Source organism: Syngnathoides biaculeatus, chromosome 10, assembly GCF_019802595.1.
Source record: "Syngnathoides biaculeatus isolate LvHL_M chromosome 10, ASM1980259v1, whole genome shotgun sequence".
Taxonomy (NCBI): domain Eukaryota; kingdom Metazoa; phylum Chordata; class Actinopteri; order Syngnathiformes; family Syngnathidae; genus Syngnathoides; species Syngnathoides biaculeatus.
The window spans coordinates 28,995,466-29,020,116 of NC_084649.1; the positions used below are offsets into that span (position 1 = coordinate 28,995,466).

General features: G+C 42.6%; 1 protein-coding gene across 1 annotated transcript in view; it reads right to left on the reverse strand.

Moving 5' to 3' along the window:
* Nucleotides 1-1,442: 1,442 nt before the first annotated feature.
* The window catches only part of ap5b1 (adaptor related protein complex 5 subunit beta 1), a 45,510-nt gene continuing 22,301 nt past the window's right edge, over nucleotides 1,443-24,651 (reverse strand). The window contains exons 2-3 of the mRNA XM_061832356.1: nucleotides 18,753-18,813; nucleotides 1,443-1,507 (exon numbers count right to left, since the gene is read on the reverse strand). Coding sequence (XP_061688340.1) covers nucleotides 1,443-1,507; nucleotides 18,753-18,813 — 126 coding nt within the window. The remainder of the gene's footprint in view (nucleotides 1,508-18,752; nucleotides 18,814-24,651) is intronic.

Here is a 24,651-nt window from a genome sequence, read left to right on the forward strand (position 1 = left end):
TGTCTGGTAGTATAGTGTACCAAGAAAGGCCATTTAATGTGCTGAAAATGGCACTGCCACTGATGGTGGTGGGGACAGGCAACCTGGGCTTCAATCCAAGTTTAACCATAGGAGACAATCTCTCTCTAAAAAGAAAAGGGATACTGAAGTCACCGAGTTCTTCATAGTTTTTGTCTTTTAAGCTAAAGTGAAGGTGTATGCTGAAAATCTGATCAAAGCAGGAAAGGTTGTACATGGTATGATTTAGCTGATAGTGCAAGATAATCTGTGAGCCAAAGCAAGGGTCTTCGAATTGAGCCCTGTATGCTTCAAGTCCTGGATAGTCCTGTGCCATACTGGGGTTGGGATAACTTTGCAGATTACATTTATTTCTCCCCTGTGGCTCAGGATAATTTAACTCGACCAGCCTGAATACTGATTTATTCGTCTGGTGAATGGTTAGTACACTAGTCAGTCTCTCTGTGTCTGACATGATGCAGGATAGTGAGTGTTTACCATTTTGTCCTTCTTCGCTGAAACCCTGTGTTACGATACCAGTCAATTTTTCTTTGGAGAGCGTAGTCAGGAGACAGTAGTATAGTTGGGCATGATTTTGAATGTCTGCGTCACCATACCAACAGACAATATGTTGCAGGATGTTGGCCAGTGTGGTAAAGAGTGAGTCTAAACTGGGATGTGTCATTAAGCGCCGACAAAGCTCCAGCACACAGTTTCCCAGACGCCAGTCGCTACTCGCACACAGTGAAGGTGTAATGATGATGGAAAGTAGTTGGAGTGTGCTCAGCTGAGGGATTTCCCCTTCTTCTGCCACTCGAGCCAGCACCTTGAGGTGCCAACTGAGGTCTGTTGAGGTAAGTTGAGGAAGTGGAGCCTTAGTGATAATGCCCTGTAGGGCCCTGCAGAGTTTTGCAGCCCAATTACATTCAGGAAACAAGTCAGACGTCTGGTCAACAAGGTTGAGGATGTGTAGAGCTAGGTGGGTTTCATGATGATAAAGCACACATAGGTCATCTGCAATACGATTGGAGTATCTTTCCACATGGCAAAAATAGGAAATAAAAAGGAAAACTGCTCTGAAAAACATGACTACAATTTCTCGACTGTGTCCTTTCATCACAATGTGGAGTAGCAAGTTGAGGTGTTCATAGAGATAAACCATACCCTTGCCTTCCTCTCCATCTTTTTCACCCTCCTCCTGGTAGATCAGCATCAGCATATTGAAGCAGGCCAGCATAGTAGTATAATCATTTAACACAGTGGGTGCCAGAATACATCCTAACTGTGGCGTTAGCAACACAGGGAGTGTTTCGTTATTTCCGCAGCTGATTGGCCTGTTCTCAGGAAAATGCAGAACATAGTCCACGAAGAAAAGCTTCTCTGGTTTACTTAGCAATGGATGCTGGCAGAGAACAACCAATCGTCTCAAAATGAAAGCTTCATCATCAGTGCTGAATAGGCTGTCCGTGTAGGTATACTTCATCAGCAGAGTAGTATGTAGAAGGCAAACCTGGAAAAAAAAAAAAATAGTACAAAAATACAGTGGATAGTCTCCACGTACCTGGCAAGTTTTTGAGATATTTATATAAAAAAAAAAAAAGCCTGGGATAATTTCTCAATTCAATACTAGATAGTGTGATGTGTTTGCCCCTACTGAATACTGTGTTTTGCCTCTAGTCTAATCTGTCCAAGTTGGCCTGGGGAGGATGTGAGTTTTGGGTCTGGAGCTGGGTTCGACAGTGGCTTCCACAAACCATTCTATAATGAAGATCAAAGGAGTGCAAACTGGAAGAAGAGTAACAACCATCTTCTGCGACCCATATCACAGCCCATCACGCAGAAGACTTCTGTGGTCCCCTCTTCTCACAGCCTGCTGCTGACAGTACACTCTTACACTGCCTGGTCTTGTGGAATGTACTTGATGACTGATAGTAAAACATGAGTGAACCAATTTTGAGGGGGTTGAGAATGGTGTTGGCGGAAAGATGCTTCCTTTGTGGAAGGACAATGGGTAGACATTGGATCAGACTGAAAGGAAAAAAAGGTCTTTTGCACTCATGGTGGCAATCAGTGGTGGGTGACCCAGTTTGTCTGACTTCTGGATAACTCTAACCCCAGATTTAATTATGCTTAACTGGTCATAACCTTTTTTTGGCAATGAAGACACGCTTGGCACTGATTGTAAATTTAATAACTAGCCTAAGCAAACCAGTCGAATTATGAAGAGGTCATCCCATTCCCCTCCCCAAAACCATTCCAAATTGACAGAATTACAATTATAGCAATCCCTCTCTACTTCACACTTCACCTTGGAAGCACTTTTATCCTTTTTCAGATCCAGCAGGAGCAATCAACCACTTTGTGCAGCAAATGGCACGGGCACTGTGGTACCTGCTTGGATGTCCTCCAGGGCTCTGGACAGGGGACTTTTTTCCTTGTTGGACCTTGCATTGTGATTCTCCTCCTCAAGGATGAGGCTTTTTGGCCGGGAAAGCGTGGTTTGAAAAATTTCCAAAAATATACACCCTCAGAAACGTCCCTCTGTATGGTACTGCTTGTTGGTACATGGAGGAAGAGTTTCCTAGATGGCAGATGCATGTTTTTAACATGGATGAAAAAGGCCTTTTTTGGAAGAAGACCGCTACACGTAATTCTTCAAGGACTGTGTTTACAATCAAGTTGCAACCGGCAGTGAGTGAACTTCAAGCCTCTATGAGCCTCTCCTTTTCTGAGTGAGTGAGTGAGTGAGTGAGTGAGTGAGTGAGTGAGACAGAAAGATGGGACTCTGCAGACATCCACGGTCAGGCAACTGTTGCAAGAAAAATTAACAATGGTTTTATAATTAAAGATATTAGTAAATACGTGTACTGTTGTAATCTCAGGGATGAGAATGACCAATTTGGAAAAACACTGAAAATGTCTGCCTTGGGGTGTGCAAAGGTGGTACGCCCCTCTTTCGGCAATTTTATTTTATTTTTTATTTTTTTCCATAAAACACACTGTTAAATGGTGAACCTCTGGTTACTTTTAACACTGTAAATACAGGGCAATCATAGTATTTTGAAAACTTAAAATAGTCCAGACAACTAAAATAATTTTGCCAAACTTCAGACATAAAAATGTAAGACAGTGAAATGTGAACAGTGAAGAAAAGTATTTGAACATCCTGCTATATTCCAAGTTCTCCCACATAGAAATCATGGAGGGGTCTGAAATTTTCATCGTAGGTGCATGCCCACTGTGAGAGAGATAATCGAAAAAGAAAATTCCAGAAATCACAATGTATGATTTTTTAAAGATTTGTGTGAAAGAGCTGCAAATAAGTATTTAAACACCTGTCTATCAGCTAGAATTCTGACCCTCAAAGACCTGTTAGTCCAACTTTAAAAGTACACCTCCATTCCATGTATTATCCTGAATCCGATGCACCTATGTGAGGTCATTAGCTGCATAAAGACAACTGTCCACCCATACAATCAGTAAGACTCAAACTTGTAACATGGCCAAGACCAAAGAGCTGTCCAAAGACAGACAAAATTTGTGCAACTCCATACGGCTGGAAAGGGCTACGGAGAAATTGCCAAGCAGCTTGGTGAAAAAAGGTCCACTGTTGGAGCAATCATTAGAAAATGGAAGAAGCAAAACATGACGGTCAATCTCAATTGGAGTTCAGCCCCATGCAAGATATTATCTTGTGGGGTCTCAATGATCTTTAGAAAGGTGAGGAATCAGCCCAGGACTACACGACAGGACTTGGTCAATGACCTGAAAAGAGCTGGGACCACCGTTTCCAAGGTGACTGTTGGTAATACACCAAGACGTCGTGGTTTGAAATCATGCATGGCACGGAAGGTTCCCGTTTAAACCAGCACATGTCAAGGCCCGTCTTATATCAAAAAGCTTTCCTGCAGTGTGTACAAACTTTGTGGAAAAACTCCAGGAAACATTTCACCTCTGTAATTGCAAACAAAGGCTATTGTACCAAATATTATTTGCAGCTGTATCACACAAATCATTAAAAAAAAAAAAAAAAAAAAAAAAAAATCATACATTGTGGATTCTGGATTTTTCTTTTTGGATTATCTCTCTCACAGTGGATATGCAACTACAATGAAAATTTCAGACCCCTCCATGATTTCTAAGTGGGAGAACTTGTAACATAGCAGGGTGTTCAAATACTTATTTTCTTCACTTTATCAAATAGGCTACTGCACTTAAAAGTTATACTTCTAAAAGTGAGCGATAAAATGCGTGATCTACAGGGCCAGTGCTACAGATAGGCCTAATCGTTTTAACAGTTGTCAATTATATAATATTTGAGAAATTTATGTCCAACTTACCTTTGTGTTTCCTGGTTTGGATATGCTCCTGGATAAGTGCACAGGACTTTGCCAGGAACGTCCATTTTTTTGTATGTGTTCGTGTATGTTGATATCGTTTTCCTTCCTATCTGCACGGACAGTTTTTTTCAAGCCATGCCCATCTGAAACAGTTTTTTACCACGTGTTTTTTATCAATTTCCCTGGCACGATCTTCATCTTTTTGCTCCAAGACTTTTGTCATCCTGGCAAATGTGCAGACCGCTCTACCATTTGCGTACGTATGTCTATAAGTTATATCCATGCCGTAGTAAACAGAATGCTTCTCTAAGAAATGTTAACAGAGTGAAAATACTGATGAAATATTGCCGGAAATCAGAATGTTGTCATTATTCTAAACACCAAATTTAATGCAAACAGATAGCAATACCGCAAACAGATAGCAATGCAGTTTTCCATTATCACAGCTGTCACTAATTTCACGACAAGCGTTGCCGATAGATGCTGGCGGCTGGTCTTGATCACAGCCTCGCCCCGTGTCAAGCCGTACCCCACCCCCCAAATTTTCTCAACGAATCTACATGTTTCACAACAATCACATTTTCAGATGAAAAAACTCAGAATTCCACAAATCCATGGAAAGTTCTCATCCCTGTAATCTTAGTCTCAAATATTTAAAGTATAAATACCGTTTACATACTTTAATCATATCAGATAAACATACATAAAAATTCACGGGATGTGTGGGGATGATGGTTCTTGGGGGGGTTCTGGTCCCCATTAACTGCAAAAAATTAGGAATTACTGGATACAAACCCAACTCCAATGAAATTGGGACATTGTGCTGAAGACTGAATACAATGGTTTGCAAATCCTGTTCAACCTAGATTTAATTGAATACACAACAGACAACATAGACATTTAATGTGACTGAAAAACTTTGTGTTAGTAAATCATTAACTTAGAATTTTATGACTTCAACAGGTTCCAAAAAAGCCAGGACTGGGTCATGTTTGTGTTACTGGGTCATGTTTGTGTTACTCCATTTGTGCTTGCCTCCTTCTCTTCCTGTGGGGCTGGGAGGTGGGTGTAGCGGTAATACACTTCTGTTTTGAACTGCTTGAACAAATCTAAAGGGATATTGACTTCAGCCTAAGAAAGGGATCAGCAACCTTTAAAGGGGAAATCCAGTGCTTTACATGAACAGTGTATCCAATAGGTCATGTAATATTTACCCTATTTTGACAATGTGATGTTAAATCCTCTCATTTAATAATATTTTGAGAAGATTTTTATTTTTTTTTATTTTTACATCGACAATTTTCAGGGGCTCTGCCATTTTCGTGAGTCACATTACTACGTGCGCGAATGTGACGTGTAGCGTGCCACAACAAAGATTCGATTACATGGGACACCATTTAGACAAAGACAAAGAAGAGGAGGAAACCGGATCAATCGTCAGATGAAAAAGAGGAATGCACAGAGCCTACAACTGAGTGTAGGGACTTTGAATGTTGGGACTACGACAGGAAAAGCTCAGGAGTTGGTTGACAGGATGATGAGGAGAAAGGTAGATAGTCTTGCATCCAAGAGAGCAGGTGGAAAGGTAGTAAAGCTAGAAGTTTAGGAGCAGGGTTTAAATTATTCTACCACAGAGTAGATGGGAAGAGAAATGGAGTAGGGGTTATTGTAAAGGAAGAGCTGGCTAAGAATGTCTTGGAGGTGAAAAGAGTATCAGATCGAGTGATAAGACTAAAATTTGAAATTGAGGGTGTTATGTATAATGTGGTTAGTAGTTCTGAGCATCCCAGACAGCGAGAGAGTTGTGATTGGTGCAGATTGTAATGGACATATTGGGAAAGGAAACAGGGGCGATGAAGAAGTGATGGGTAAGTACGGCATCCAGGAAAGGAACTTGAGGGACAGACGGTGGTGGACTTTGCAAAAAGGATGGAGATGGCTGGAATGAACACTTATTTCCAGAAGAGGGAGGAACATATAGTGACCTACAAGATCGGAGGTAGAAGCACACAGGTGGATTATATTTTGTGCAGACGATGTAATCTGAAGGAGATTACTGAGTGTAAAGTAGTGGTAGGGGAGAGTGTAGCTCGACAGCATAGGATGGTGGTGTGTAGGATGACTCTGGTGGTGGGTAGGAAGATTAAGAAGACAAAGGTAGAGCAGAGAACCAGGTGGTGGAACCTGAGAAAGGAAGAATGTTGTGCGGCCTTTCGGAAAGAGGTGAGACAGGCTCTCGATGGACAGCAGAAGCTCCCGGAAGACTGGACAACGACAGCCAAGGTAATCAGAGAGACAGGCAGGAGAGTACTTGGGTGTGTCTTTTGGGAGGAAAGGGGTGAAGGAGACTTGGTGGTCGAACCCCAAATTACAGGGAGTCATACAAGGAGAGAGATTAGCGAAGAAGAAGTGGGATACTGAGAGGACTGAGGAGAGGCGAGAGGAGTACATCGAGATGCGACGTAGAGCAAAGGTAGAGGTGGCAAAGGCTAAACAAGAGGCATATGAAGACTTGTACACCAGGTTGGACACGAAAGAAGGAGAAAAGGATCTCTACAGGTTGGCCAGACAGAGGGATAGAGATGGGAAGGATGTGCAGCAGCTAAGGGTGATTAAGGATAGAGATGGAAATGTGTTGACTGGTGCCAGTAGTGTGCTAAATAGATGGAAAGAATACTTTAAGATGATGAATGAAGAAAATGAGAGGAGGAAGAGTTGAAGAGGCAAGTGTGAAGGACCAGGAAGTGGCGATGATTACTAAGGGGGAAGTCAGAAAGGCACTACAAAGGATGAAAAATGGCAAGGCAGTTGGTCCTGATGACATACCGGTAGAGGAATGGAAGCAATTTGGAGAGATGGCTGTGGAGTTTTTGACCAACTTATTCAACAGAATACTAGCGGGCGAAAAGATGCCTGAAGAATGGAGGAAACGTTTTCTAGTTCCCATTTTTAAGAACAAAGGGGATGTTCAGATCTGTGGGAACTATAGAGGAATAAAGTTGATGAGCCACACAATGAAGTTATGGGAAAGAGTAGTGGAGGCTAGACTCAGGACAGAAGTATCTGCGAGCAACAGTATGGTTTCATGCATAGAAAGAGTACCACAGATGCATTATTTTCTTTGGGGATGGTATTGGAAAAGTACAGAGAAGGTCAGAAGGAGCTACATTGTGTCTTTGTGGATCGAGAGAAAGCCTATGACAGAGTACCAAGAGAGGAACTGTGATACTGCATGCGTAAGTCTGGTGTGGCAGAGAAGTATGTTAAAATAGTACAGGACATGTATGATGGCAGCAGAACAATGGTGAGGTGTGCCTTAGGTGTGACAGAGGAATTTAAGGTGGAGGTGGGACTGCATCAGGGATCAGCTCTGAGCCCCTTCCTGTTTGCAGTGGTAATGGATAGGCTGACAGATGAGGTTAGACTGGAATCCCCTTGGACCATGATGTTCGCAGATGATATTGTGATATGCAGTGAAAGCACGGCGCATGCAGAGGAACAATTAGAAAGATGGAGACATGCATTGGAAAGGAGAGGAATGAAGATTAGCCGAAGTAAAAGAGAATATATGTGCGTGAATGAGAAAAGTGGAGGGGGAAGAGTGAGGCAACAGGGAGAAGAGATAGCGAGGGTGGACGACTTCAAATATTTAGGGTCAACAATCCACAGCAATGGTGAGTGTGGTAAGGAAGTGAAGAAACGGGTCCAAGCAGGTTGGAACAGCTGGCGAAAGGTGTCTGGTGTGTTATGTGACAGAAGAGTGTCTGCTAGGATGAAGGGCAAAGTTTACAAAACAGTGGTGAGGCCGGCCATGATGTACGGATTAGAGACGGTGGCACTGAAGAAACAACAGGAAGCAGAACTGGAGGTGGCAGAAATGAAGATGTTGAGGTTCTCGCTCGGAGTGAGCAGGTTGGATAGGATTAGAAATTAGCTCATTAGAGGGACAGCCAAAGTTGGATGTTTTGCTGACAAGGTTCAAGAGAGCAGACTTTGATGGTTTGGACATGTTCAGAGGCGAGAGAGTGAGTATATTGGTGGTAGGGTGCTGAGGATGGAGCTGCCAGGCAAAAGGGCGAGAGGAAGACCAAAGAGAAGGTTTATGGATGTGGTGAGGGAAGACATGAGGGCAGTTGGGGTTAGAGAGGAAGATGCAGGAGATAGGCTAAGATGGCAAAAGATGACACGCTGTGGCGACCCCTAACGCGACAAGCCGAAAGGAAAAGAAGAAGAAGACATGGGACACCATTTATGCGCAGCGCCGATTTCTTGTATTTATCCTCATATGATGAAGAAATAGCAGTATCGGGTGATCGGGAAGACGGAGGAATACTTCCATACAGATTTTAACCTGTGGCTATAATTAATGTTGAATATTCGGATGGTTCTTCGGGCGGAATGAATACTCTGAGGCCTACGCGGGACATAAGTGCGGAAACAAAGCCCTCTGGAACTCCGAGCCGGCAGCCGCGGACGCTTCTTTGGACAGGAATCCGGCGAGCGAGCTCCGGCGGCAGGCCGCGAGCCGAGCTTCCAGGCGGCAGAGGCCGTTAGCCCTGGACGCCGAAGCTCGGCTAAAGGCCTCCGCCAAAGCTCGGCCCGCCTTCCTTATATAAACTCCAAATTTAATGCAAATAGATAGCAATGCCGTTTTCCGCTTTCACAACTGTGACTAATTTCACGACGAGCATTGCTGATATATGTGGCAGCCGTTCTTGATCACAGCCTCGGCTCGCGTCAAGCCTTTTCCCCACATTATACCTATTATAGTATTGATATCGAATACACATGAAAATATATCCTAGAATTTCTACACCGCACAGCAAAACATGTTAAAGAAGTTGATCTGTAGTAATTACTATGAACATTTAAGTCTCAAACTTATGTCGCGTTGTACTGATAAACTTTGGCACATTGCTCACTATATTAGCTGAGATTGTGGCACTAAAGCTCACTATCATAGATATAGCTTTAGTAATACTAATAGTATAATGAGTTGCCTTTAATATTTTGATATATATATATATATATATACACACACACACACACACACACACACACACACACACACACACACACACACACACACAGTCACATTTGAAAAATGTACGGGTGTGGTCAGTCATGCTCGCAGATAAAGTAGTGGGTGTGATTCGGGATGGCCAAGTATAATCAGTTGCCTTTAATATTTTGAGATATATATAGAGGAAGTAAAAACTGTGCCAAACAAATATGAGCGTTTCATCTGAGATGGCACGCTGTGGTGACCCCTAACGGGACAAGCCGAAAGAAACTTACTTACTTACACACGGTCACTCACATTTGGAAAATGTACAGGTGTGGGCAGTCATTCCCGATAAAGATGCGGGTGTGATTTGGGATAGCCTTAAAATAACCTACTGGATTAATGCAACATAACTGTAAATTAAAAATTAAATAAACAAATACATAACTAAAATAGAAGACAAATTTCAAACTCAGAAATGATAATTTCCAATTTCAACTGATATTAGTAGAACATGATATAAAACGGTATTTAAAATTTTTCATAAAGAAAAATTCTTGATTTGACAAACTATCTGAAGAAAAGTTAAATGCAGTGGGCTGTCAAGGAATAAACAGGAACGGTCTATACTCGCAATGTTTTGAAGACGCTGAAAGTTTAGTTCAACATAATCGGCATTCGTGGCAACAAAGCTTGCGATACATTTGAACAAACATTCCTGTCGGCAATCGTGACGTATTGTTGTGGGGTGGGAGTGCGCGCCTTTATGTGAATCCCCTCCATGAATTGGCCAGAGCTGCATCAAGCGACGAAATGAATGATAGTCTCACATTGTTTTATTTATTTTTTTACGCTGTCACACTGCCTCGCGATCGACGCAATAACCACCCCTAGTTTAACTGAATTTTCTTTGACATGGCTCATGATGTTGATGACGTAAATGCGCTCCCTTTACGTGAAGCAGTTTTGAACATGTGCTTTCCTCAGTATGGTTAACTTTTGGAGCAGGCTTGTTTAGTTAACGTTTATGAAATAAACACGTAAATTAATGTCAAGACCACACAAAATAAGCAATGTCTTGAGAGAATGCGAGGTGATGGGGGTTACTGTTACTTGCGTTAGTGCCTCAACATTGCTACGCACGTGAAAGCAAAACAACGAACTCAAACGCTTTGTTCAATGTTGTCAACTAATATCTGGATTAATTTTAGGCAGTTCTTCCTCAATTTTCCGGAGCAATTTTCATTAAAATTTATAAATCCAGAATTCCGTGAAAATCCGGATGACTTTCATCACTGATTATCTCAGCGAATATTCCAGTGTTTCACAATTCGAGACGCCATCATGAATTTTGATCTCATGATGCACGAGAGCGCGTGAATTAACGAGAACTGACATGAAATTGGCAGCACCATGTGATGGAGACGGGAGTAAAAATTGAAAAAAAAAACTACCTAAGGATGCTAGTTCTGAAATGTAGGGAATCAGAATTGCCTAATGCCTAATCGTACAAGTTACAACTACAATTAATTAAATGAACAAAAAATTAAATTCTTTGTTCAAATTTTGGTGTCTCTGAGCTTTCTGCACATGACAACTGTCCAATCTGCATGCTGACACATCAAGTGCTGTCAAACATCTCTGAAGAAGGGGAATTGTGGTCGCCAAAATCGCACAAAGATTTAAGAAACTTTGAATTAATAAGAAGACATCATACACGTTTTTAAGACAAAAAAAAATAACACTTGAATCGGTCAAATTTATTTTCCCAAGCTATGCAGACCCACAACGTAAGAATGAAAGAGCCACATGCATCTCCAGAGCCACAAGTTGACGACCCCTGGTCTAGGGGCTAAAGGAAGGGGATCAAGTAATGATAAAATGTAGGACAGTTATTTGTCAATTTTCAAGATTTTGAGAAATTACCTCACTAGTGAGTGGACTTTGGTCTGGAGATAAAGAACAAAATGAATTAATTGATTAAAACTTTAAATCAAAAGAGGTTTTTTTTGGGATGAGATCATTCGAAAAGCCAAGTTAGACTCACGGTTAATTCAAGCGATATAAACAAAATAAACACAAATGTGACAGGAAAAATGTAAACTTCTTACTGTATCGGTTTTTTGATGCGCAATTCACAAAACTAAGTTCAAAACCATAATTTGTTTGCACTCACAGTGTTAGAAATCTTTCAACTGATCAAAGCAAATATATTAATAATAAAGCACCTTTTAATTTTCAAAATGTGACACCAAGTGATTTACCTCAATTAAAAAAAAAGAACGCTTGCAAGGTATTTTGAGAATAAAGAGTGAAGACTATCACTGCCGTGTGTTCAACTTATGGGAGAAAATGACTGAGTGACTGTGCAGTCTGCTGGTGAATGATGTGTTGGTGCCTTTATGTATAGGTATGTGTGTACGATTTGTGAGACGAACACTGGAATCCTGGACAAGTGGTGAAAGTGTGTTTGATCGATGGGAAGATGCTTGCTGTGGATCCTGAATGTATCTGTCTACGTGTTTTATATTGTGATTTGTAGACTTTATGCCAACCTGATTGGCTTTATCGATATCTGCCAATATTCAGCAATTTATGCTAAGTTTTAATGTCATAATTTGCCAATGTCATTCATTGGCTCGCAAAAATACATTTCCTTGGCGCTTCCATCATACACAGTATATTTTAATCCATAACTTACTTTACCATTTTCTCATTTGCCCTTCGGTATGTCCCATTAGGGGTCGCCACAGTGTCATCTTTATCCATGTGCTCCCATCTCCTCTCTCTACAACGCCCATCCCTCATCCACAATTTTGTCTAGCTAATGCTAATGTGCGCATCCGAGTTTCTGACAGTCTTATCTTTCTCTCTAACATCCACTGCCCTCATGTCTTCCCTGACAACATCAATCAACCTTCTCTTGGGTCTTCCTCTCGCTCTTTTGCCTGGCTCCTCCATCCTCGGCACCCTTCTACCAACATACTGTACTCTCTCTCGCCTCGTACATGTCCAAATCATGAAAGTCTGCTCTCTGGAAATTTGTCTCCAAAACATTCACCTTTGGCTGTCCCTCTAATGAGCTCAATTCTAATCCTATCAAACCTGCTAACTCCTAGAGAGAACCTCAGCATTTTCATTTCTGCCACATCTAGTTTTGGTTACGGTTGTCTCTTCAGTGCCACAATCTCTAATCCAGACATCATGGCCGGCCTCACCACTGTTTTAGAAACTTTCCCCTTAATCCTAACAGAGACTCTTCCGTCACATTACACACCAGACAGCTTCCACAAGCTGTTACAACTTGCTTGGACCTGTTCCTTGGACCTCCTTCCTTGTATTTGAAGTCATCCGCCTCGCTATCTCTTTCTGGAGCCTCAGTCTTCCGCCTCCACCCCTCTCATTCACGCACACATTGTTTTACTTCTGCCAATCTTCATTTGTCTCCTTTCCCATGCATGCTTCCATCTCTCTAATTGTTCCTCCACTTGATCCCTGCTTTCACTGCATATCACAATGTCATCTGTGAACATTATCGTCCACGGGGATTCCAGTCTAACGTCATCTTTCAGCCTATCCATTACCATAGCAAACAGGAACGGGCTCAGAGCTGATCCCTGATGCATTCCCACCTCCACCTTAAAGGTTAAGTGTCATACTTATAAATAGATATTTAAATGAAAAATACATAACATTATTCACTTCAATGTCCATACGAAAAAATAAATATGAGCGGAGAGCGCGTCACCCATGTGCAAATTTGCGGAAGTCTCATTTGACATCCAAGTGGTCGCCATATTGGGTGGATCTCTTACCCGTGACATCACCCAGGACATTCGCCGTTGAAAACACTGTGGCCCCTAGTGTGGGACAGGCCCCTTCAGACACGGAAGCTCTTTTCAAAGAAGAAAACAACTCACAATCGAGTGAAGTGTCAGGGGCAATATTACCCTATTGTCTTGAGCCATATTTAGATATGCGGATCACTTCTAACTAACAACAGACTCCCCGACAGTATGACATTACATAGCGTACTCAGCCGCGAGCGATGACAACGGCGTGGCCCGGGTGCGACGAGCTGATCACGGCTTCGGTTGAGGTGGCACCGAGGTGGCTCATCGCGGTGTCAAACCAGGCCGCTTTACGGCATTGTCTGTGCTTGCGGCTGAGTGCGCTATTGTCAGCAGGATTTTTTTATTGCGGCGGTGTTGTTCATCGCGGATAGTGGGGGATATGAACAACGCCACAGATGGCAGCTATGAACAACACTGCCGCCAATGGTGCACTTAACCGTATGTGACGACAACGCCGTAAAGCGGCCCGGCTCGGCACCGAGGTGGCTTATCACAGCGCTGAGAAAATGAGCTACCTTGACTGAAACTGTGATCGGCAGATGCGGAGCCGAAGCAGTGACTGGCAGACGCGGAGCCGAAGACGTGACTGGCGGACGCGGAACCGAAGCCGTGACTGGCGGACGCGGAGCCGAAGCCGTGACTGGCGGACACGGTGGTGACAGACTCCCAGACAGTATGTATAAGCCAGACCGGCCTAAGCTGTGCTCGTCCGAGAGGCAGGGCGCGACAGCCTTCGCCGGCGAGCCCGACACGAAAGCCATCCGACGTGCACATCGACACATTTAGCACCCGTCATACGTACGCAGATCTTTTATGTTATGAGAGACTGATTACATGGTCCGCCCCAAACTATTTTTTTGTAGCTCTATACACACCTACCTTTCATTTGGAACCCACGAAGCTCTGGTCCTTTGCACCCGTGCAATCAATTTTTCACGACGAACCAGGTTTCCTGGAAACTTATGAAGGGTAAATCCATCCTCCTGAATGTTCGAGCAATATACAGCAATGCAACGAGCCGGCTTTTTGGCTAACACGAATGAACAATGATCTATCTTCCCGTAGGTGAAACTAATACAAACAAACGAGTCTGCTTGACCGCGCACCTGCCTCCAACGTCACTTCTTGCTTCCTGTCGATAAATCCCTCGAGAGGATTTTCATGGCAGGAGTTACAAAAAGCTATATAAGTCAAAATCATTTTTGTGGTGAAAAAACTGATAAGTCCATACTGGCTGCCGTTTTTTCATTAATAACATACTAAAAGTAATCAATTTCATGAAACTTGACATTTAAAATCTTCTCCCACACTTACAGCACACCCCACCATGGTTCTGCTGCACTGATACATGTCCTATACTATTATGACATATTTCTCCATCCCACCAGGCCTATGCATGCAGTAGCACAGTTCTTCTTAGTATTCCGTCATAGGTTTCTCTAGATCCACGAAGACACGATGTAGCTCCTTCTGACCTTCTCTGTATTTTTCCATTAGCATCTTCAAGGCAAATAGTGCATCTGTGGTACTTTTTCTAGGCATGAAATCATACTGTATCTTGTAGATACTTACTTCTGTCCAGAGTCTAGCCTCCACTACTCTTTCCCACTACTTCATTGTGTGGCTCATCAGCTCCATCCCTCTGTCTGGCCAACCGGTAGAGATCCTTTTCTCCTTCCTTCATGTCCAACCTGGTGTACATGTCGTCATATGGCTCTTGTTTAGGCTTGATCACCGCTAACCTTTCACCTCTACTCAGTCCTGTCAATGTCCCACTTCTTCTTTGCTAATCTCTTTCCTTGTATGACTTCCTATATTTCGGGGTTCCACCACCCAGTTCCCTTTTCCCCGTTCCTACCAGAAGACACCAAGTACTCTCCTGCCTGTCTCTCTGATTACCTTGGCTGTAGTAGTCCAATCTTCTGGGAGATGCTCCTGTCCATGGAGAGCCTGTACCACAACTTTCCGAAATGCCGCACAACATTCTTCCATTCTCAACTTCCACCACATGGTTCTCTGCTCCACCTTTGTCTTCTTAATCTTCCTTCCCACCCATCCTTCCCGTCATCTTAGACACCACCATCCTATGCTGTCGAGCTACACTCTCCCCCACCACTACATTACAGTCGGTAACAGCTTTAAGATTACATCGTCTACACAAAATATAATCCACCTGCGTGCTTCTACCGCCGCTCTCTTAGGTCACTCTATGTTCCTGCTTTTTATGGGAAAAAAGTATTCACTACTGCCATTTCCATCCTTTTTGAAAGTCCACCACCATCTGTTCCTCAAAGTTCCTTTTCTGGATGCCGTACAAACCCATCACTTCTTCACCGTCCCTGTTTCCTTTACCAACATGTCCATTGCAATCTGCACCAATCACAACTCTCTCTCTGGGATGCTCAGGACTACTTCGTTGAGTTCCTTCCAGAATTTCTCTTTCAACTTGAGGTCACATCCTACCTGTGGGGCATAGCCACTAATCACATTATACACAATACCCTCAATTTCAAATTTCAGCCTCATCACTCGATCTGATACTCTTTTCACCTCCAAGACATTCTTAGCTAAGTCTTCCTTTAAAATAACCCCTACTCCATTTCTCTTCACATCTAATCCATGGTAAAATAATTTAAACCCTGCTCCTAAACGTCTAGCCTTACATTCTCGAGTTGTGTGTGTGTGAGGGGTTGGGGGGGGTCCTACTTTGCAGGTTTTTTTTTTTTTTTTACATTTTGCGGGGGGTTCTGGTCCCCATTACCTGCAAAAAAAACAAGGTATTACTGCACTTTCGTTGGCATATGAAAGTCCTATCGCAAGTTATTTGGGGGTAAATAAAACCTGTGAGAAGGTTTTAGCACATTTCTTTTGGCCTATCTTAAGGAAATATGTTGCTGGATTTTGTTAGACTTATCATGCATGCCAAATTGTTGGTAAACCAAATCAGAAAGTTCCTCCTGCTCCTTTAAAACCTATACTGGCTTCCAAGGAACCTTTTTGTCAAGTTATCACTGACTGTTGGTCCACTGCCTAAAACCAGATCTGGTAATCAGTATCTGCTGACTATAATGTGTGCTATTCCTATCCGTAGGATTTTAGCTCCTGTGATTATCAAGGCTTTGACCAAGTATTTATTTGATCAAAACTTAGTGTTTTGGTACAGAGAAAAATTGGGATAAGGGTGTGCATTTATTGTTAGCGGTCAGGGAATCAGTCCAGGATAGTTTGGGGTTCAGTCCCGTTGAGCTTGTTTTGGTCACAATGTACGCAGGCCACTAATGCACCTGAAAGAGCAATGGCTCAGTCGCAATCCTGAGATCAATCTTTTGGACCGTTTCTACTTTTCAGAACAGGCTTTTGAAAGCTTGTGAGTTGGCCAGATAAAACTTGAAAACTTGTCAAGCCAAAATGAAACAAAATTATGACAAAGTCAAAAGAATGAAGTTTTATTCCTGGTGAAAAAGTGTTTGTCTTGCTTCCCATTCCTGGCCCACCACTGAGAGCTAGATATCAGGGTCCATATCTGATCAACAAAAAGGTTGAGAGACTATATCGTCCTGATTACTGGCCGTCGTAAACACAAAAGGTTATGTCATGTGAACATGATTAAGAAATATCATGACAGTAGAAACCAAACAAGTCTGTTGTCGTGCATCACCCTCCCCAGTACTGATTGTATTGGTGATGATGATGTACATGTCAATGACAATCTTGTAGTTAACAATGTGAAGTTTGATTTGAGTGATAATGTTTCAAAGTTTTGCAATTCTGATGGTCACAAAACTCACCTTGATGAGAAATTGACACATTTGTCCGCTGAACAGAAACCTAAAATGTCACATTTGATTTTTGATTTCTCTCACCTATTTCCCGATGTGCCTGGCCGCACAGATGGAAGTAGGTGATGCTGTGCTTATGAAAAATTAATTCTTTATTCTTATTATGTACATTATTATGTTGTCTGATGCAGATCTTTGTTGAACGTTTTGGAAGAAAGGACTTTATTACATCATCTGACGCGGATGTTTGTTGAATGTTCGGGAAGTGCGTATATAAGGACTTGTTGCTTTTTAGATGGGCCTTCTTACAAGTAACAACTCCAATTATCTTCCTTCTGCCACTCTTCTTTTGGACATTTCTGGATTCATTACTCCATTGCTGGAAATAAGATTCACCTACAGGAACATTCATTCAGACTGGTGACTATACGTCATTTCATTAGTCATTGCATATGTTGTGCAATCTAATGTGTCATATTCGCCATTGTACCTCTATTTTGTATTTATTTGTTATTGGCTAACCTTAAATTTTGTTATCTTGAGTCTTGTGTGTGATTAAATTGTCTTAACGCAAAAATACTTTCTTATATTTTGCTGGTTTGACCAAGAGGGTTTCCTAATTCTAAATTTATTTATTGTTATTCAAAGTAATGAACAGAAACAGTATTTATTGCAGAAATAAAATTAATATTTTTTAACAATTAAGAACACAAGAGCATTCCGTAAATGAACAGGTCAATGCTCCATATTGTCAGCCGATCGGTAATCATTTTTTTTAAACTCACTGATTAGTTAGATTAATCAATTAATTATTAGTTAGATTAATCTCACCGATCAACCCCCAAAAATCCTGATGTAAAGCCTGCATCTGTCAATCCATTTTCCAAGTCGCCTATCCTCACAAGGTGTAGCAGGAGTGGTACAGTCTATCCCAGTTAACTCCAGGCAAAAGGCGCAGACTACACCCTGAACTGGTTGCCAGTCAATTACACGGTACATAAATTCATATTCAATTAAATTCAATTATCTCACTGGCAAAGAATACCAACCTCACTGGTTCCAAGCATGCGCAGAAGCTGAACTCGAAATATGGATGGGGGAACAACAGGCACCATGGCAACCAACTCCATCAGTCTGTGTAGAACTTCCGCTTGACACAGTGGAGTAAGTAGAAAAGAATTCTCCAGGGTGGTAGACAGGATGGAACGCAAATCCTTACAGTCTCGTCTAGTGTGAAGAATCGGCATTGTTCCCATGTGACCGATTATAAGGGAGGATAAAATGGCCAAGTTTTTATCTGTTTGAGCTAACTCCTGATTTGCTTCCCAGTTGACCATTGTATTTTCCCCTACCAGTATTTTTAAATGATCATCACCCAACCCAGGATCCAAGGCAAGCTGATAAACACAGTCTTTCAACACGAGAATATGGAGTCTTGCATAGGGCTGGTGAAGTCTTGAGGTTTCTTTGGCCCAAAGTCCACCTATGAGCTCAAGGCGCTGAGAAAGAAGGTTGGGGCAGCATGCCTCCAGCTCGTGTAGGCATTCGCATGCTACACTTCTCAAGATGAGAAAACTGTCATTTAGCAAGTCAGAGGTGTCCTGCACTATCTGAAGGAGCAGATCCAGGACGTCCACACATAGATTTGTTTTGTTGCTCACACAAAAAGTACAGATGAGGACAGAAGTTAATGTGATGAGCAGGCAACAGCGAAATTGAACACATGTATCTGGACAGTGGGCAAAAACTGACAGCAGCTCCAGTACTGTCTCCTCACCAACAGAGACTGTGGGACATAGGAGGGCCGGTTGCTCACATAGTGGGGACAGCAGGTATACCTGAGGTAAATGATAAAAGAGAGGTCATTACATCACACCAACAGAATACATTCAGCTTAGGTATGCAATATGTGATTAATAGATCACGTAGCCATGTTACAGACAGCTGCACATAATGTGTTTAGGTTTACAGCAGCAGGATGGCCTAGTAGTCAGCACACCTGCCTCACAGTTCTGAGGTTTAATTTTTTTTCCCCTGAGTTATGTCACATTTGAAGATCTCAAAATTAAGAAAGGTGTGTACCTGCATGTGTGCATGTTGGGTGTGGCTGTAAGAACAAAGATTGCCGGCTGAATTTCATTATTACAAAAAGTTATTCACAAAGACGAATAACTGTTATGAAGCCATCAAATCTCCCTGCTTGTCCGTCTCTGCTCTTTACTTTCTTTCTTCAAGAAGAAGAAGAAGAAGAAGCTGTTTTTGCAAGAAATGGGCAAGAATTTCAGTCTCTCGATGTGCAACACTAATAGAGACATACTCCAAGCGACCTGCAGCTGTAATTTCAGGAAAAGGTGGTGCTACAAAGTATTAATGCATGGGGGCCGAATAATATTGCACGTCCCACTTTTCAGGCTTTTATTTGTTAAAAAAATAAATATCCAATAAATTTCAGTCCACTTCACAATTTTGTCCCACTTGTTGTTGATTCCTGACAAAAAAAAAAATTGTAATTTTATATCCTCTCGGCGCCATGGTGGGTCAGCTTGTAAAGCGGCCTCACAGTTCTGAGGACCCAGGTTCGATCCCGGCCCCGCCTGTGTGGAGTTTGCATGTTCTCCCCGTGCCTACGTGGGTTTTCTCCGGGCACTCTGGTTTCCTCCCACAGCCCAAAAACATGCAATGTTTCTTTATTAATTGGACACTCTAAATTGCCACTAGATGTGATTGTGAGTGCGACTGTTTGTGAGTGTGGCTGTTTATCTCCTTTGCCCTGCGATTGGCTGGCAACCAGTTCAGGGTGTACCCTGCCTCCTGCCCGTTGACAGCTAGGACAGGCTTCAGCACTCCCCGTGAGGATACGCGGCAAAAGAAAATGGATGGATGGATATCTTTATGTTTGAAGCCTGAAATGTAGCGAAAGGCTGAAAAGTTCAAGGGGGCCAAATCCTTTCACAAAGTACTGTATATATCCTGTTCCGTGAGAAAAATGCTTACTCTAAACCGGTCCGCAGTGCAAAGGAGGTTGGGGAACAGTGCTCTAAAGAGGCCATCCCATTGCTCAGTGTAGCTGCATATTTCATCTTGTAATCTGCAGAATATGAATTTCTCTTCAATGCCATTTTTGTTCAGTCCTTCTCAGTTTTTATAAGTTACTGCTAATGTTAAAATGATGAATTTCAGGAACAAAAATAGAGATAGATACACAGGCCTAGAGGGACCTCATGGAGTTGTCAGTGTGAATATAATAGAAAAGCAGGTCAGTGGATGGATGGATAGACATTTTAATAATTTAACATAAAAGTCGCACCCCTGGCCTATGAAAAAAAAAATGTGACCTATAGTCCGAGAAATACGGTAAATGCTTTGTTTTTCTCAAAAATTGACTTCTCGTCAAAAAATGGCCCCTTACTTCAAACTTACTTCATTCTGTTCAGTACCTTTCTAACTTCTCCCTTACTAATCAAAGCCAGTTGCCAGTCATTCAAGCATGCCTCTTCTACGCTACCTTCTCTCCCATTTTCTTCATTCATTAAATTCTCAAAGTAATCTTTCCATCTACTTAGTACACTACTGGCACCAGTCAACACATCGCTATCCTTAATCACCTTTACTTGCTGCACATCCTTCCCATCTCTGTCCCTCTGTCTGGCCAACCTGTCCTGTTGTCCTTCTTTTGTATCCAACCTGGAGTACATGTCGTAATATGTCACTTGTTTAGCTTTCGCCACCTCTACCTTTGCCCTACAACACATCTCAATGTATTCCTCAGTGTCACTTCTTTTTCGCGAATCTCTTACCTTGGATGACTTCTTGTATTTTGGGCTTCCACCACCAAGTCTCCTTCTCCCGTTTCCTCACAGAAGACACCTTAAGTACTCTCCTGCCTGCCTCTCTGAATACCTTGGCAGTAGTATTCCAGTCTTCTGGGAGATCTTCCTGTCCATCTAGAACCCGTCTCACTTCTTTCCGGAAGGCCATATAACATTCTTCCTTTCTCAACTTTCACCACCTGATTCTCTGCTCTACCTTTTCTTTCTTAGTCTTCCTACCCACTCCCAGAGTCATCCTACATACCACCTGTCGAGCAACACTCTCCCCCACGACTACTTACAGTCAGTAACCTACTTCAGATTACACCGTCTGCACAAAATATAATCCACTTGCATGCTTTTACCTCCGCTCTTGTCGGTCATTTCCACCGTCTTCTGGAAATAAGTGTTCACCACTGCTAATTCTATCCTTTTTGCAAAGTCCACCACCATCTGACCCTCAAAGTTCCTTTGCTGAATGCCGTACCCATCCTTCTTCATTGCCCATTTCCTTCGCCCACATGTCCATTGAAATCTGCACCAATCACAACCAACCTCTCTCTCTCTCTCTCTCTCTCTCTCTCTCTCCCCCCCCCCCGAGGTCACATCCTACCTTTGAGGCATAGCCGCTAATCACATTATACACAATACCGTCAATTTCAAATTTCAGCCTCATCACTCGATCTGATACCCTTTTCACCTACAAGACATTCTTAGCCATTTCTTCTTTTAAAATAACCCCTACTCAATTTTTCTTCCCATCTATTCCATGATAAAATAATTTAAACCCTGCACCTAAACTTCTAGCCTTACTCCTTTTCCACTTGATGTCTTGGATGCACAATATATCAACCTTTCTCCTAATCATCATGTCAACTAACTCGAGCTTTTCCTGTCATAGTCCCAACATTCGAAGTCCCTAAATACAGCTGTAGGGTTTGTGCATTCCTCTTCTTCTTCTTCTTCCAACTAAGCAGTTTTCCTCCTTTTTTAAGTCTTCGACCTACATTATCTGAATTTCTACCTACGCCTTGTAGATTAACATTTCCGGGTGTGGGTGTAGGAAGCCCGGGCTATGACCTAACTGTTGTACAATTCATATGATGTACGCTCATATAGGTATGGCACAGTTTTACGCCAGATGCCCTTCCTGACACAACCCTCTGCGTTTATCCCGGCCGACAGGTAGCACAATAATGTGCTGCCCAACGGGCTGCAGATAATCAAAAAGAAGCAATGAAATAAAGTCAGCACAAAAGATACACAATTTACATACTACCTATTCTATGTTAAAGTTAAGGTCAAACGAAAGCAATCCCAATAAACACAGTCAGCACATAAGGTATACAAATCACATACTACCTGTGTTAAAAATAGAAAGGATTTGGCGATTTAAAGGATACGTGGAAGGAGGGGATTCAAACCACAATGGCCCTCACTAGTAGTTCAAGGTTGAGTCAACGATTTATGTTTGGTGCTCTTGTATACTCTACGCAGGCAAAACGGTAGCGCGCTAGGCTATCTTGGGCTGAGCAGCTTCAATGCGAACGACACGGCAACAATTTGGGGACCAAGATGAGACTTGTTCAATTTCCTAAATCCTCATGGCCCTCGTCGTATAAGTTCGATGTTTCTTCAACATCCACAAATTGATTACAAATGCGTCTTGTTGTGAGCAAGTTAAGCAAAGGAATACTTGGCTGATAAGCAAAGTTAAGTTGTTGGTTCCACTCGCCCAACTTCTTATTGGTACTCCCCTTGTTGTTTACAAAACATATGTTTTGCAGGACGTGTAGATACGAGCGTTGGATGTTTTCCTCATCAGTAAATATTGAAAAGATGTTTTTGTTGTTAGGGGTCCCAGCTAGGCTAGGCTAACGTAGGCCGAGCTGCTTCGACGCGAACGATATGACTAAGGTTCCACAGGTTGTGGTTTTAGAAAGATGGAGACATCCACTGGAAAGGAGAGGAATGAAGATTAGCCGAAGTAAAACAGAGTATATGTGCGTGAATGAGAAAGGTGGAGGGGGAAGTGTGAGGCTACAGAGAGAAGAGATAGCGAGGGTGGAGGACTTCAGATATTTAGGGTCAACAATCCAGAGCAACCGTGAGTGTGGTAAGGAAGTGAAGAAATGGGTACAAGCAGGTTGGAACAGCTGGCGGAAGGTGTCTGGTGTGTTATGATAGAAGAGTCTCTGCTAGGATGAAGAGCAAAGTTTACAAAACAGTGGTGAGGCCGACCATGATGTACGGATTAGAGACGGTGGCACTGAAGAAACAACATGAAGCAGAACTCGAGGTAGCAGAAATGAAGATGTTGAGGTTCTCGCTCGGAGTGAGCAGGTTGGATAGGATTAAAAATGAGCTCATTAGAGGGACAGCCAAAGTTGGATGTTTTGGAGACAAGATTCGAGAGCAGACTTCGATGGTTTGGACATGTTCAGAGGCGAGAGAGTGAGTATATTGGTGGAAGGGTGCTGAGGATGGAGCTGCCAGGCAAAAGAGCGAGAAGAAGACCAAAGAGAAGGTTTATGGATGTTGTGAGAGAAGGCATGAGGGCAGTTGGGGTTAGAGAGGAAGATGCAGAAGATAGACTAAGATGGAAAAAGATGACACGCTGTGGCGACTTCTAACGGGACAAGCCGAAAGGAGAAGAAAAAGAAGCACAGATGGTGGTTTTAGTCCACCGAAGTCGTCGCCAAGAGGGTCCCACGTCCAGTATTCACATCATTCGGTCCAAAATCTGGAGGACTTTTGGGGCTAATCTTTTCCTTTCGGTTTGTCCCGTCAGGGGTCACCACAGCGTGTGTGTCATCTTTTTCCATCTGAGCCTATCTTGTGCATCTTCCTCTCTAACACTCACTGTCCTCAGGTCTTCCTTTGCAACATCCATCAACCTTCATTTTGGTCTTCCTCTTTTCCCTGGCAGTTCCATCCTCATCATCTTTCTCCCAATATACTTACTATCTCACCTCTGGACATGTCCAAAAGTTCAAAGTCTGCTCTCTCCCAAAACATCTAACTTTGGCCCTCCCTCTAATGAGCTCATTTCTAATCCTATCTGACTTCAACCCCGACCTGAACCTCAACATCTTAATTTCTGCCACCTCCAGCTCTGCTTCCCATTGTCTACTCGGTGCCACCATCTCTAAACCCATACATCATGGCTGGCCTCACCACTGTTTTATAAACTTTCCCCTTAATTCTAGAAGAGACTCTACTGTCACAAACACACCAGACACCTTCCACCAGCTGCTCCTACCTGCTTGTACCAGGTTCTTCACTTCCTTACCACATTCACCATTGCTCTGGATTGTTGAGCCCAAGTATTTGAAGTAACCCACCCTCATAATCTCTTCTCCCTGCAGCCTCTCACTTCACCCTGTCATTCAGTTTTACTTCAGCTAAACTTCATTCCCCTCCTTTCCAGTGCATGCCTCCATCTTTCTAATTGTTCCTCCACCTGCTTCCTGCTTTCACTGCAGATCACAATGTCATCTGAAACTTAATGGTCCAAGGGGATTCCAGTCTAACCTCATCTGTCAGGCTATGCAATTCCACTGCAAAGAGGAAGGGGCTCAGAGCTGATCCCTGATGCAGTCCCACCTCTACCTTAAATTCCTCTGTCACAGCTACGGCACATCGCACCACTGTTATATGTTAAAAAGTGATTGCTGTTATGCTTCTAAAAAAAACAGAGCACTCGACGCTTACATGTTAACAAGCTATAGACACTCCCTATCTCCCTATCATAAATAGCCAACAGAGGTGACATAAGGCCCAAGTGTGTTTTCAAATCCACATTAAAAATTATTCTTTTGTCTCGTGGGTTTTAGAAAATGTCCACTTTACAGTGATTTTTCTTGC